The sequence below is a fragment of the Archocentrus centrarchus genome, chromosome 3 (genome assembly GCF_007364275.1).
Source record: "Archocentrus centrarchus isolate MPI-CPG fArcCen1 chromosome 3, fArcCen1, whole genome shotgun sequence".
Taxonomy (NCBI): domain Eukaryota; kingdom Metazoa; phylum Chordata; class Actinopteri; order Cichliformes; family Cichlidae; genus Archocentrus; species Archocentrus centrarchus.
Genome location: NC_044348.1, coordinates 11,583,304 through 11,598,365, shown reverse-complemented (window position 1 = coordinate 11,598,365; position 15,062 = coordinate 11,583,304). Strand labels below are relative to the sequence as shown.

Below are 15,062 nucleotides of genomic sequence, written 5' to 3'. Positions count from 1 at the left end.
TCAGCAGTTTAAAAATACACAAACATTGGACAAAAACAGCACTTCCTTGTGTCTGAGTCACCACCACCACCAACACACGTATGTAAACTTTAAATTAAAAAAAAAAAGCAGCTTCTCAGTCTGCATACTGCAGGAAAGTATTTGAGATCAATATTAAAAAATATTTAGTAACATGTGGCTGTTTGTCACACATTTACATTGCACTTCATGAACTATGAGACGCTTACAGCATGAGATGTGCGCTCCGACGGCAGGAATGCACTCCTCAGAGTCTTGTTTTTAGTGCAGAGAAGTGCTGAGCAGGCACATAAGTCTGACATTCAGGGTCAACTAGTGCATTTTGTATTTAAATGTAATGTCAGTGAAGAGTTGTCATTAGTGTCTGATGCATTTCTGCTCCCTATTTAGGTATTTTATTATCTACATTCGGAGTGTTTTTTAGTAGTGTGACGTACCATGTTTTCTAAAATTTAACAAGGAAAGAGAGTTACAAATTACAGTTTTCAGTGTGCTATTATAACTAAATTCACAGTATGAATGTAATGATCAGCATAAACTACATCTGATTAAATACAGCACACAGAAGGTTTCATGTCAGTTAGAAGCACAGTGTGTTGTCTACAATAACTGAAATCTGAAGAAGAAAAAGTAAATATTAATATAGTCATCTATAGGAAAGATGAAGGCCATTTTAAATTATACAAAAATGATTCCAAGAATTTTACTTATTCATAAAAAAAAAAATTTGGAGATGTGTTGAAGTGTCATGTGATTTCAACAAGGAGGCAAATCTAAAGATCAAACTGCAGAAATGAAGGAATGTCTGATATAAGTGCCTGAAAATAAGAAGGAGGGCATCTGTGATCTTAAACGCATCAGAGCCCGAAGGATCTCTGATCTTTTGTACTTCTCCTCTAAACATGTGCTTCCTCTCTTTTTTTTTTTTTTTAAGCAGCAGATACCGCTGAGCCTTCCAGATTTTTACCCCAAAGATTAAAGGGGTTCAGTCATGTTACAATTCTCTAGATTCGATTTGAGCATGTGACATCAAATACAGTGTGGGTTATTTAGCACATACAGTACAGTATATGTTACACCAGTTTAGACCATGCTTGGAATGGAGAAACTGTAATGAAGACATTTCTAACAGTCTGAAGGAGGCTTTAATCAAGGACCTCAAGTCAAAATGTAGCTAATGATTACTCTCTCTCCTCTAAAGCAGTAGATTGAATCAGTACAAGAAGAAGAAGAGGGAGATTTGGTCCTGCAGGAATGAAATAAGACTTCTTCCGATGCCACTGCTGCTTTTGCAAAACTCACATGGGAACCCTTTGGCCCTGAAGTCAGTGTGGTCATGTGACTTGTCTGCGTTCGGTGCGGGGAACCCATTTGTGTGTGGTCACTTTCCAGAGCAGCGGAGCCAGAAGCAGACTGAGAGTGGTGACGCTGAGGACCAGCAGGTACACCTGCACAGAGCCAGAGAGGCAGAACAAATAAAGAGCCAATAATTCGATGTCAATATTTCATTAGCACAGATTTTGAATAATGCATTCGATTAACCCGCTTTAGACGCATCCACTATGACGCCCCAGGGAGAGATGTGGATGTACTGAAAAGCCATAAGATCAGTGATGTAGGAGCTCATCCTGCTCACAAGAAGATGATTTTTATATGCAAGTCTGATTAAATTCTGACCAATGCTGTAGCAGGAGTTGCAGTTCTTGTGAACTGTAAATGGACAGTGGATGATGGACACCTTGTCATGGCATGACACTGGGTCTTTCAGCCAGTTGAACTAACAACAGGAACCATTTAAAGGGCTACTTCAGCCAAACAACTGTGGTTTAATTATCTCACACACATAACAGAAAATGTAGTGGAGTCATTTTGATAACTGACTAATCAATACATTAAGATGCAGCTCACATTCATGTCCGACCACTTTCATATAATACAGATAAGGCATTAAGTGTAATTTAAATCAAACACAAATCTGTAGCAGTGACAACAGTCAAAGTTTTAAATATGGATATTGTTAAAAAAAAATGAAGAAGTTGCTGGAATGGGGCATAATAGTTCCCTTTCAGTCAACAAAGTGATTAATAAATCTATTATTATTTAGTAAAAAACAGGGGTAAAAGCAAACAAAGGTCGAATTGAGAACCTTCTGTGACCTTCTCTGTCTCAAGAGTAAAACCTGCACAGGAAGTCATCACTGACCTCTCTGGAGATGATGCCAGCTCGACGCGCACGGCTGCCCAGAACAAAGGAGAACTCGCTGACCTGAGCGAGACCAGCCGAGACGATCCACCGTATGTGGCGAGATCCTGGAGGTAAGATCACTGACAGTACCAGTACGGCCATCATAAACTGGAAGAAAATAAGGAGTCAAATGAAGCACAAAATTGGAGCTGGAAAAAGGAGAAAACAAGAAATCCTCTGTACCTTCATAATGACGAGCGTGAGAGTTAGCACCAGCAGGATGGTGAGTTCATACAGCACAAATGTCGGGAACACGTGCAGACCTGCAGCATCACACAGACACGCAAATGATTCAGTAAAGTTTCGCCATAAAGGATACAAAACTATAACACAAGCTGAGATCAGTCAGACATGATCGCATTCAGTCTGACCGATAGAAGCAAAGAAGATGATGGCAAGGAAGTCTCTAATTGGCTCGATGCATCCCATGACCTCTGCTGTGACCATGTGACCCTGCGAGGACAGCAAAGCTCCAGCCAGGAAACAGCCGAGCTCCATGGAAACATCCAGAAGTTCAGTTACCTACAGCATCAATCATCAAGAGAAGAACCAGTACAGACAGACAAACAGGTTAAAGGAGCATATTAAATACAAAAAGTGAGCTCTTCATCTAAGATAAAAGGTTAAAAACAAAGAGCATACTGTCAGCATGAAAAAGACAAAAGCTGCCATCCCCAGCACCAGGATCTCCTTGTTGCCTTTGCTCTCCGTGTGGAGCTTCTTGTAATAGGGGCCAATCAGGAATGATCTGAGAAGCAAACAGAGCAGCAGCACAGCAGCCAGAGACACCATGACCTCGGCCAGGAGATACAGCACGTGAAGACCTCCATACAGAAAGCTGCGGTGCACAGAGGGAAGAGTTTACAATGCTGTGTGTATGTGTGTTTAGAGAACACACACATGCACACATGGAAGAACCGCAAAAAGACTAACACACCCGTCCAAGTCTCCACTCTGTGCCTGGATCAGAGTCGGCATGATAGCAATGAAGAGGCCGAGCTGAACATCTTGCATCACTAACATCCCAAGGAGAACGCTGCTGTAGTCCAGTTCAGCTGCCAAAACACACACACACACGGACACGCGGCGCGCACACACACACACATGTTAATGATCACTAGCTAAAGCAAACACTACCAGTAATAATAAGTATTACATAAGGAATTAAGAGGAAGAGGGTAAGTAGCAGCCAGGTGCTGCAAATCAAATGCACTTGTTTAAGTGATCATCAGCCAGGGTGAGCATCTCTATAAAAGCAGAAGTTTTGGCAGCTTGCTGGTCTGGAGCATTCAGGTCTGTTAATACAATGCAAAGGAGCAAAGACAGCAGCAGTGATGTTGTTGTCCATCAGTCTGGTGCAAGGTTTTTATAAAGCCATTTGCAAATAATTTGAGGTCCATAATTCTACGGTGAGAAAGATTATTCACAGGTGGAAAACATTCAAGACACCTGCTAATATTCCCGGGAGTGGACCACAAGGTCCGACTGTGCAATGCTCAGAGACACCACAACCCCCCCCCCCCCCCCCCCCCCCCCCAAAAAAGAGCTACATCTCAGGCTCTACAGGCCTTAGTTTACATTTTAAATGTTAAAGTTCATGCCAGTACAATTAATAAAATAAAATACTATAAAATAAACTATATCATTAAATCTGAACAAACCACCAGATTTCTGGATCAATGTCCTTTAGATAGATGAGACCAAAGTGGAGATGCTTCACTACGATGCACAGCACCATGTTTGGTGAAAACCAAACACAGCATAACAACACAAGCAGCTCATCCCAACTGTCAACACAGTGTTGTAGGGGTGATGATTTGGGCTTATTTTGCAGTCATCATGGGTATTTTGAAATGGCCATGAACTCCTCTGTATACCAAAGTATTCCAGAGCAAAATGTGAGGCCATCTGTCTTACAACTAAAGCTTGGCAGGAAAATGATCCCAAGCACAGCAGCAAATCTACAACTGAATGGAACCGAGGTGATGAAATGGCCGAGTCCGAGTCCTACCTACTGAAATACTGAGGCCAGACCTTAAGAGAGCTGTGCATAAATGTCCACAATCCTCAATGAACTGAAGCAACATTGTAAAGAAGAGTGGGACAAATTTCCTCCAATCATGTGAGAAACTGATAGAGTCAGAAAATGATTACTTCAAGTTATTGCTGCTAAAGGTGGTTCTAAAAACTACTGAATCACACAGTAATTCATTTTTCACTTTCACCTCATTTTAACTTCATTTTTGCTAAATAAACAATGGCACTATGGAATATATCATGTTTTGTTGTTCATCTGATGCTGTATTCACCCAAATTTAGAACCTGGCAAGGACCAGATGATTGTTCCGTATACCTTCCTTGTCCCCTCTGCTTCCTCCTGCCAGGAAGCGGGACACCAGTGGAGTGCTGGACAGGGACAAACAAGTGGAGACGAAGACAGTCTGGGTGGGTCGAATACGCAGGACTTGTCCCCACAGCAAACCGGCTCCTACCATCAGCAGACTCAGAGAGCAGGAACCCTGAACTGAAGTCTTCCATACCTTTGCACACAAAGAGAAGGGTTTTCCAACACAATACTGCCCATGCAGCGTGACATTAGTGTCAGTGCCTGACTTGTCTTTGCCTGGGGTCCAGAACTTTGAATCTCTCCACTCCCTGACAAACTGTGTATTAATCCAAAATGGCAATCCTCTTCATTTACCTTTCGAAGGCGCTCAGGTGAAAACTCCAGTCCGACCACAAAGAGAGTGAAAAACACACCCAATTCCCCGAGAGTCTCCACCTGAACCATAGACTGCAAGAAACAAAGCCAGAGACAGACATAAACAACTAGCACTTAAAGTTAAATAAACCAACAAACCCAAAAACAAACAAACACACACACAGACACACATACCTTGATGCTGTTGAGGCCAGAAGGACCGAGCAGGACCCCACAGATGATATATCCAAACATGGGAGGAAGACCCGCCAGACTGCAAATCCAGCCACAAGGCAGAGACAACATCACCACTGACACCAAGTCCTGCACATACATGTTAAAAAAAGACAAATGCTGGCTAATCTAGGAATTATGAAGGACTCAAAGCAAACTAATACAGAGTATTCGCTTCTTATGAGCGGGAGGAATGACTGACTTTGATGAAGTGGTGGTCGGCTCTTGGCATTGTTGAGTCTCGTGGTTTAGTCAGAACATACTGGTTGTTCTGCGAGTCAATGAGCATGCTCAGTCCCAGGTCATCCTCCACTTCCTTCTGCCTGGACTTGTTCTTCCTCTTGCTTCCATTCTCTTCATCCTCTTCCACTCTCAGCACAGCCTCTACGTTCACTCCTTTCAGCTACGCAACAGGCAGTATATGAAGCAGGCACAATCACAATCATCTTCTGTATTTGAGTAACCACAGTATGTGACAGTGATTGTTTGCAGACCTGCTTGTTGTTGTCAAAGGCGTGCTCTTCAATCTCCTCCTCCAGTCGGTCGGCTGCCTTCCTGACATCCTCCAAGATCTCATCCAGGATGGACAGAGTCTTGTTACGGGTCAAAGCGTTCTTAACAGCTTCCTGCTGGTGCTTCTCAGCAGCCAGCAGCTCCACATACTCCTGTTCTTCCTGAAGTGAGATAAGAGAGGCCATGCATAGGCCAAGAGAGATGAATGCAGCAAAGCCAGATGTGCATCAAAGATTAGACTCAGTCTTTGATTTGGGGTCTGCAGGATGGTTAAAATTAATAGTTATATAAAGTCTAGTATTGAGACAGGATTTTGCAGCATGAATTACTCTTTTGATAATAAGTGAACATTTTGGATAAATCAAAACAGTTAAGTTCCTGATTTCAGTCATATATCTTCAGTTTCTTTACCTGGATGACCGACAATCCTCACAGACAACTCTGCTAAGACTCATCTTCTAAAATGACACAGCGCTAACATTGAGAGACAGACAGCTGCTCACACTCACAGCCACAGTAACGGGCAATTTCAAAATCACCAGTTAACCTAACATTTATGCCGCCTTTGGTCTGTGGAAGGAAACCGAGAGAAAGGCCTCCAGGGGGTTCAAACCAGGAACCAAAGTTGTGATGATGTGAGAAAAATATTTAAAATAACCAAACTAAGACTATAGTCCATTGTGGTGTAACCAGTTTTGCTACATATAAGCTTTGGGTTTTCAAAATGTTTGAAAAGAGTTTGAACCTGTGACGTTTTCATGTCCTTTGAAGACCTGAGACACAAATTAATCTGAGTAGAAACACACTCTCAGCTTATGAAACACAGCTGACCTCACCTTTATGGCTGCCTCCCTGAGGGCCTCCAGCCTCTGTCTGCTGCTCTCCTTCATGTTGACCACATCCCTATAGTCTCCCTGCAGCGCCCTCTGCAGGCTGTGCACCGCCTGGAACACCAGGTGCTCGCTCTCGTTCAGCTCCTTTTGGAAAACCTCCAGAGTGTGAACCTTAAGGCAACCATACAGACACTCAGTCAGTCAGTAAAATATTTCATCGTCTTTTATGAAGCCACAGTGTAATTTACATGTCTTCATCAAAGATGGGACATGAGAAACAGGACAAAACAGATCCTGGTAATGCAGGTTACAATAGGATGAAGGGCCATTACTCTCAAAATCTAATTTATGTGACTGGGGTTGTTTTAGTGAGGTAACAAGAAGGCAGTTCATTCAGATTCCCTTCAGAGGTGAAAGAAAAAAAAACTCAGTTAATCTGAAGCAAAGAGCAATAATTTGGCAATGATTTGGAGCGTCACTCAGGCAGCTTTAAATACTGTAAGGCGCCGATCGATTAATTTTAAAATGCACCTTTAGGGACGTCCAGCTTAACAAAGTTCCAGTGCAAAGCATGAAACCGGTGCTTATCTGCCGCTCCTGTTAGTCATTCTAATCAAACCAGTCATCTCATCTCTACATGTACAAATCATAAGAAACATGAATTATAAACATGTACAGTCGTTTTGCGCTCTTGTGCCACCGAGACCGTATCAACACTCAGAGAGCTGAACGCTTTAAAAACCTAAAAGAAGGTTTTTACTACACAAAAGTTAAATGGTCTCTAACTATTGACTGCATTACGATTCAAAAGGAACTTTTTGGTCCATCACATGTTTTTTTGTTTCCCCCTCTGTCTGGTACCTGAAAGTGTTTCTCAGGCTCTGAAAGGCTCCGGTCTTTTCCAACAGCATCAGCAGCAGCCTCCAGCTTCTTGACAACCACATTTTTCTGACGCAGCAGACCCACCAGCCGCTTGCAGTTGCCGGCCACCCAGCTGTGGCCGTGTGTGGCCCCCTTGGTCCAATAAAGCTTGATGGCATGCTGGGCCACCTGGTCTTTGTGGAGCACAGCAAATGCCCCTGCCAGGCCAAGGCACAGCAGCCAATATACAACCTGCATCCAAAGTCCTGCTTCTGTCTTCACCAAGCTGTGAGGAGGACTGAAGATAAGTATGAGGCCTGGATGTGGAAAAGTAAAAAAGAATATGACAGATTAAGGGGGCCTGAACATGATTGTTGGCAGAAAAAAAAACTGTTAGAAATGAATACACTCAGTTGTAAATACTAATAATAAATACTACACTTTACAGACTAAGAGAGTTTAAAGGAGACGTCTACTGATGTTTTATTAATCACATTTCATTCATAAGGGGTCACCACTTTGAGTGGATCCACATTTTTATGCTGGATGCAATTCCTGATACCTCCCTCCCAGAGATTTATGTCTCCTCCTGGTCTGAACCAGAGGATCTTTCACATGTTAGACAAACGTGTTAACTACAACATTATGGAGAGCCAGCTGTTATAGAAATATAATTGGCCTTTATCCGTTATTTTGCCTTTTATGCAAGTATCTCCTACCTCCAGTAGATTTGGTGCTGAGCTATAGACAGGGTGGTTATTAGGAAAATACTGCTAAAGGGACAAACAAATCGTTTTGGTATTTTGGGGGCATTTTGGACAGCAATAGAATCACAGACATAAAGAAATGCCAGCTATGCCCTTTAAAATGAAGAGAGTACTTGTCCCAAAAGTTTTCCCTCCATGAAAACCTTCATAAGCTATATCTTCGCTTCATTATATACATCTGTTCAACTGGTTGTTGCTGCAAATACAGCCAAACCGAGCATCAGAATGAGGAAGGAAGTCTCCTCATTCTCAGCCTACCTGAGTAATGTTTATCCCTGTATGACCACCGTGCACACATCTTCTGATGGCTGCTTCCAGCAGGATATCACACCATGTCACAAAGCTCAAATCATCTAAAACCGGTTAAATTGAGCATGACAATGAGTTCACTGTAGTCACTGACCTCCACAGTCACCAGATCTCAGTCTAACAGAGCACCTTTGAGATGTGGTGGAATGGGAGATTCACAGCACATCTGCAACTATGTGATGTTGTCAATGTCAATATGGACCAAAATCTCTAAGGAATGTTTACAGCACCATGTGGAATCTATGCCATGAAGAATTAAAGCAGTTCTGAAAGCAAAAGTTACTTGCAAGGTGGCCCTAATAAAGTGGCCACTGAATGTAGATACACTCCTTATGCAAGCTACAGTGGGTATTTATGCTGCCTGCATATTTACTATTGCCACCTCACAGCTGAACCTGGTGCCTGAATTCTTAGAATGAAGCCACACCTTAATGTGACTGAATGCTCTGCTGCCTACATCAAACATGCTGCACTTCCACATTTGGAAAAACAAACGTTCAAAAAGAAACAAAGACAAAACAAACAACAAAACAACCTACTGACTTGACACTTGATCTTTTACCACCCTGACTGAATACATTCAACTCACAGCCGAGCTGGTCTGCGCCTTTGTGAGCATGAGTCAAGCTGAGAGATGTTTACTTTCCAAACTCCTCCTCTGTCCTTCTTCCTTTTGGCCACACTGCAGCCACTCTGCCACTGCTGCTCGAAATCAGTAGCACCACTGTTCTGTGCTGAGCTGCTGAAAAGAACAAGCACACATACAGAGGTTCTCAGGTTTAAGGGCTTATTTAATTTAATACCAAAAACTGAAGAGTAGTTTAAACATTTCCCCTACATTTGCTTTCACTTTTTAAAGACTAATATATCTATATAGATATATAGATATAGATATATAAAAAAGCTGCACACACGCTCAGATTGTTGAGACACTAATACTGTTAAATGACTATACAAGTTTTACATTCTTAATTAAAGCACCATTATGAAGATCCTCAAAGTTACTATTGCTGTTGCAGTAACATTAAGGTTTAATGTTGTATTTGGTTAGGCTAGAATTTATGTTTCATGTACAGAAATAAACAGTGTATTATACTTAATCTAAAAAGCCATTTGCTGCCGTATACTCGAGTAAAGTACAAATTTTCCTTTCCACAGATGATTTGTACTTAACTTTGGACTCTTGTCGGGATGGACGTACTCGAGTAAAAAATACACAAACATTGAATACAAATGTGTAAATGTAAGGCAAAACGGGGGGTGTCCCAATAACACACACCTCCAGATGTGAATGACACACCGAGGAAACACAACACGCACGGTCAGTGAAATGAACTATTTGTCCAGTGTCCCAAACACAGATTACTTCTGAGTGGTGTATATGAGTGAAAACAGACGAGTAAAGAAAACGGCAACTACCTGCGAAATGCGTGTACTGCCCAGGCTCTCAACTCCACGAGTGAAGGCGCAGCAGCAGCAGAAGAACAGGGGAACAATCGTGCTGTTGTGCCGCACTACCACCACCCCTCCTCTCCTGCCACATAGCTGAAGACGGCGTCGGTGCAGGCGTTCCCTGTTTCTACTTGGAAACCAACTTCATGTTTACTCCGATCTCTGGCCGTCGGTAGCGGCGTCAGTGCAGACAGACAGGGAAAGGTAACGGAGGTAACTACACTTTTCTTTCAGGTAGGTACAAACGGCGCAGTCCCCCAAAAGAAGCCGGGTTCATTTTAGTGTGGTTAAAGTTGAATAAGCTGTTAAGTAAAGCTAAGTTAGCCTCCAAATTGCCCGGAGCTGTCAGACCAGCTCCAGCCAGCTGAGTCAACACACTTCTATGACACAGCGCTGACGCTAACGCAACTTTGCTAACGTTAGCAGAGAAATAATGGTGGTTTGTGTGTCATTTGACAGCAGCTATTTTTCCTCACAGCTCCTCAGTGTGAGACATCAGCCGCGGCTAAAACTAAACAGCTGATGCTCTGCTTTCTGAATATTTGCTTTTGTCGATAAAATGTTAAGATTCATGTTCAGATTACTTCCGAAACATCTCTATCAGATTTGATATGGGAGTTGTAGTTTTCATGTGTTGTGTTTTCGACTCGACTGTCAAGGGCTTTGATTTTGTTTGTTTGTTTGTTTGTTTGTTATTCATTTGTTTTTGTTTGTTTGCTTGTTTTGTTTTTCCGGGGTTGGGTTGTGACACATCTTTACTGTTGTGTAACAATATTTCTTTGGAATAACAAAAACATAATTCAACTAGCTCCACGCCTAGTTTTCGTCATCCATCTTCCTCAAAAAGAGTAATGCAGAGTAATACTGGGGCTTCCCCTTTTAATTGGTAATTACTAATAATAATTGTAAAAAGAATATATATTTTACCTGTCTGCTAGTTTAGAGCGCTACCGGGCCTGTTGAATTTCAGTGGCACACAACTACATTACCCATGATTCCAGCTGCCGTACATTAGCGCAGTTCTTTTAGCGCATGCGCACCTGGGGGAATTGGCTCTCAAGTTGGCCAAAATCAGCGGGTGATAAAATGGTAGGTAAGATTAAAAATGAGAAACCGGTAGAGTTGTTTAGCCCCGATGAAACAGCTCCTCACACGGTAACTGCTGTCACTGACGCTCAGGGGTCACCGCGGTGCTCAGGGTTGTGGTGTCCGCGGCCAAGTGTCGCATTGTCGGGGGAGGGGGATGTGTGTCAGGAATGTGAGGGGAAATGAAAGGTCAGTCGTTAGTATTTTGAGACAAGACACGCGCACTTGCTCCACGTACCTTTCCCTTTAGGGTAGCTCGTCTGCGCTGCTGACCCGGGTGAGGATAGCCTGTAAAAGAGCACACGCCCCCGTGGAGGACCGGGTCGCCGAACGGTGGCCTGTCATGGTGCGTTTGCTGTTTGATCAACGGGTGGGTCAGGTCTGCACAGACGTGCAGTGTTCCCCGTGACATGACCAAATAGCGTATTTGTAGACTAACGGAACATTGTGGTCGTGCATTTGCAAGTGCTAACATCAGTGCTGTGGCACGCGCGGTTTCAGTCTTACTTTTTTTATGCGTTTTTAATGAAAGTCTTGGCTTGAAGGGGAAGCCATTGCACTCTAGTGTACTCTCCTGGCACCTGTGCTGTATGAAGGTTGATGTGCAGTCTTGTAAAAGTGATGAAAGTCTGATCAAAGTGGGGCTTGTCCTCGGTGCCCCAGGACTTATATAGGGGGTCCTGAAAGTGACACGTGTGTATGAAGAGTATTATTTGAAAATTACCTGCAGCCTTTAGATACTTTACTTACTTTAAAGAGGGGCTTGTGTCAATAATCAGCCTTATTACTTGATACGCTCTTATTTCATTCATATTTTGTGCATGTGTGTCTCTGCTTGTTTTCAAGCACAAGCTGAAGTCATCGCAGAAGGACAAGGTTCGGCAGTTCATGTCCTTCACACAGGCAGGGGAGAGGACGGCCGTGTACTGCCTGGCACAGAATGACTGGAAACTAGAAATTGCCACAGACAACTACTTCCAGAACCCAGACCTGTACTACAAAGAATCCATGAAAACCTCAGTGGACCGCAAGAAGCTGGAGCAGCTCTACAACAGATACAAAGGCAGGTGTCAGGGAGCGAAATCGGCATGCTTCGCTTGTCCCGTCCGTTTTTGCTCATTGCTCTCTGCTGTCTTTGTAGATCCCCAGGATGAGAATAAGATAGGCATCGATGGGATCCAGCAGTTCTGCGATGACCTGACTCTGGACCCGGCGAGCATGAGCATACTGGTGGTGGCATGGAAGTTCAGAGCGGCCACGCAGTGTGAGTTCAGCAGGAAGGAGTTCGTGGATGGCATGGCAGAGCTAGGGTGAGCAGAGCTGACACTGAAATCTGCTTCATGATAGATTGTACAGCATTTTTGACATATTAGTGTATGAACTGTGCCATATGTCATAGGAGTATTTAAAGTTTCATGAGCCAGATTTGTACATCTTCACTGTGTCCTACAGGTGTGACAGCCCTGAAAAGCTTAAAGCTATTCTTCCCAGACTAGAGCAGGAGCTGAAAGACTCAGGAAAGTTCAAAGACTTCTATCAGTTTACCTTCAATTTTGCCAAGAACCCAGGCCAGAAAGGTTTAGGTAAGCAGGATATGCTGGGAGCACGCTATATTTTAATCAAAAATATAAAACATCCAGCCTTAAACACTTTCTGCTTCCTAGACCTGGAGATGGCTGTAGCTTACTGGAATCTAGTTCTCACAGGTCGCTTCAAGTTCTTGGATCTGTGGAACCGCTTCCTGCTGGTGAGTGTGGATGTTCTGTTTTCTTATTTTTGTGTGTGTTTTTTATTTTTGGACAAGTGTGTCACTTGGATATCTGACACACATGCAAAGATTTCCCTGACATTTAGTATGCTTTGTCCACCTTGTTTACGTAAAAAGAGTGACGCAATCCCCCAAATTAATTTTTGACAGGTTACGTCAGCTTTCGTCAGGGTTGTTTGCATTATGGACTGTGTGCTGTGTTTGTGTTTTATTGCTATGATTACGATGCATTTCCAAACTGTTCCTTTTACTGTGCTGCATTCAGGAGCATCACAAGCGGTCAATTCCCAGGGACACATGGAACCTCCTCCTGGACTTTGGCAATATGATTGCAGATGACATGTCAAATTATGATGAGGAAGGTGAGCTAAATAATCCATATCAAGATAATCAGTGAAGCAGCAATGAAAGAACATCAGTGTTCACATTAAATACTTTTAAATCAGAGTTAAGTGGGTATTTCTGTCTGTATGCTGGTGTCCAAGTAACATTAATTACAGTATGGGCAAAAGTCTTGAGCCACCCCTCATTTCCTTATATTTAGCTTCCAAGGAGTCAGACCTTTTATGTATTTATTTATTTTTTAAATAATCTTGAGCAATAGTTATCTAGACTTTCTGAAGATCTTTCAAAGTTTCTCTTTGGACATTGGCTACTTTTTCACTCACTTTCAGTCCAGTACTTCTACCTGACCATTTTCAGAGGAATGTTTTTTGTTTAATCCACTTAATTTACCTATGAATTATTCAAGCATAAAAAGGCACCTAAATTAAGGGATGAACCAGGGTTGTCTCCACATAACAGACAACTTGGCAAAGAACCAGTTTTAAATTTTACCAGCAGCCTGTCACAAAAACACATTTCTTTATTTGAATCTGTAAAAATGCAAAATGTAACACAGTTTGACAGGCACAAAATACTTTTGCACCAACAAGATGATTCCCAAAGAGCTTTTAGCCAAAAACCTGGCATATCTACATGATGTGCAGTGTAGTTGTTAATTATAGTTAGGCACCTGTGTGTATGCCCACAAGTGAGGCACACACAGGCCTTTTCTGCAGCCCTGTCTAAGAAAAAAGAAAAGAGAAAAAACCGCCTCACTTCCTTTAAGGCTACCTTTACTTTAATCTAACTTCCTTCTCACTACTGTCCTCTGATTTAAATGTGATTTCACTTCTGAAACCCTCCGCTCTCTGACACGTTCCTCCTCTGCTCGCTCTCCTCAGGGGCCTGGCCCGTCCTCATTGACGACTTTGTGGAATTCGCTCGGCCGATCGTGATAGGGACCAAATGCAACGCAACATAATGTTCGTCCCAGCTTCATGCAGCAGATGGAGTTTGCGTTTCTTCCAGTTTTCTTTTCCTGAATGAGGTTTTGATACAAACAAGCCAAAAATGAGACTACTAAATAAGCCTGACTGCAGCTTGCCGTTAGGATTGTTCTTCCAACTGCATAAGATGCCTCGGAAAGGGAGAGACCTGGACAAGCCATTTCAAATGGAAAGCAGGAATCAACCAGAGAGAGAGAACTATAAAAAAAAAAAAAAATGTTTTTAAGTTGTTGCTGACAGTGAACGAACTCTGGAAATGCGATGTGAAAAAGTTGGGTACGCTCAAACTGGGTGTAGAACTGCACCTGTGGACTCACTAATCAGCACCCTCGGTACAGTGAGTCAAAGAGCTTCTGGCACGCGTAGAGGATTAAGTCACTGATGCAGTCGGGTTGTACGCTGAACTCTGCATGTTTTGAGAGCTTCTGTGAAGTGTTGCCATGGATGTTGTTGGGGGGTAAAGTCATTTTCACTGAGATTGCGAATGTGTTGCTCTCTAACAATTACGCTGAGAGCGGGAGCTTGCTCGTCACTGTGTGAGGGTTAAACATATTGCCTCGTTTACAATACAATGCCACACTCCTCAGTTATGATTACATAAAAGGCTAGGAAATTACGATTCACCTTAAACTGAGTGAAAATATTTAGCTCCACAGTTTGCGTTCAGACTTGGAGAGAGGCGCGTGTTTGAGCACCAGCAGAATAATGAGACTTTTTTTTTTAGACCAAAACTTTGACTTCAATGGTGAAAACTTGGAGATGGGTCAGTTTCACGTTAATGTTCATCACTGCTTTATACCGATGATCCCTTCTGAACATTTAGCTCTCTCCATCAATAAAAGCTGGATTTTTGTGCTGCTCCTGCGAGCTGTGCCTCCTGCAGAGGTCCTGAGAACGAGGGAGGTCTTTCTTCTGGATTGGGAATAACCAAAAAAAAAAAAAAAA

General features: G+C 42.7%; 2 protein-coding genes across 9 annotated transcripts; one reads left to right on the top strand and one right to left on the bottom strand.

Moving 5' to 3' along the window:
- tmco3 (transmembrane and coiled-coil domains 3) lies at positions 1–10,034 on the bottom strand. Of its 3 annotated transcripts, none has more exons than XM_030719165.1 (15): positions 9,900–10,034; positions 9,070–9,219; positions 7,405–7,721; positions 6,547–6,714; positions 5,692–5,871; positions 5,400–5,600; positions 5,159–5,287; positions 4,964–5,056; positions 4,616–4,802; positions 3,200–3,317; positions 2,905–3,100; positions 2,634–2,784; positions 2,446–2,525; positions 2,221–2,370; positions 1–1,466 (listed from the first exon to the last, which is right to left on the bottom strand). In XM_030719165.1, exons 3-15 carry the CDS (start codon positions 7,660–7,662, stop codon positions 1,353–1,355), a joined length of 2,025 nt encoding a protein of 674 aa, XP_030575025.1. In that variant the 5' UTR covers positions 7,663–7,721; positions 9,070–9,219; positions 9,900–10,034; the 3' UTR covers positions 1–1,352. The 3 variants fall into 3 exon arrangements, with proteins under 3 accessions (XP_030575025.1, XP_030575017.1, XP_030575033.1); XM_030719157.1 differs by having other exon boundaries at positions 9,070–9,222; positions 9,900–10,029; XM_030719173.1 differs by lacking the exons at positions 1–1,466; positions 2,221–2,370; positions 2,446–2,525 and having other exon boundaries at positions 2,549–2,784; positions 9,070–9,222; positions 9,900–10,029.
- dcun1d2b (DCN1, defective in cullin neddylation 1, domain containing 2b) lies at positions 10,013–15,062 on the top strand. Of its 6 annotated transcripts, none has more exons than XM_030719199.1 (7): positions 10,013–10,166; positions 11,865–12,081; positions 12,160–12,328; positions 12,471–12,601; positions 12,683–12,765; positions 13,052–13,148; positions 14,013–15,062. In XM_030719199.1, the coding sequence occupies exons 2-7, from the start codon at positions 11,907–11,909 to the stop codon at positions 14,090–14,092; spliced, it is 735 nt and encodes a 244-aa protein (XP_030575059.1). In that variant the 5' UTR covers positions 10,013–10,166; positions 11,865–11,906; the 3' UTR covers positions 14,093–15,062. The 6 variants fall into 6 exon arrangements, with proteins under 6 accessions (XP_030575059.1, XP_030575068.1, XP_030575084.1 ...); XM_030719208.1 differs by having other exon boundaries at positions 10,020–10,145; XM_030719224.1 differs by having other exon boundaries at positions 10,077–10,136.

What these genes read in the sequence shown, in the direction of transcription:
- tmco3 (XM_030719165.1), bottom strand. Translation starts at nt 7,662, where the DNA reads ATGCAGGTTGTATATTGGCTGCTGTGCCTTGGCCTGGCAGGGGCATTT. An exon ending in CACCTGAGCGCCTTCGAAAG is followed by an intron (nt 4,803 to 4,963) that starts GTAAATGAAGAG and finishes TTGTGTGCAAAG; the next exon opens with GTATGGAAGACTTCAGTTCA. An exon ending in CAGAGTGGAGACTTGGACGG is followed by an intron (nt 3,101 to 3,199) that starts GTGTGTTAGTCT and finishes TGTGCACCGCAG; the next exon opens with CTTTCTGTATGGAGGTCTTC.
- dcun1d2b (XM_030719183.1), top strand. Translation starts at nt 10,965, where the DNA reads ATGCGCACCTGGGGGAATTGGCTCTCAAGTTGGCCAAAATCAGCGGGT. An exon ending in AATCAGCGGGTGATAAAATG is followed by an intron (nt 11,022 to 11,864) that starts GTAGGTAAGATT and finishes CTTGTTTTCAAG; the next exon opens with CACAAGCTGAAGTCATCGCA. An exon ending in CCCAGGCCAGAAAGGTTTAG is followed by an intron (nt 12,602 to 12,682) that starts GTAAGCAGGATA and finishes TCTGCTTCCTAG; the next exon opens with ACCTGGAGATGGCTGTAGCT.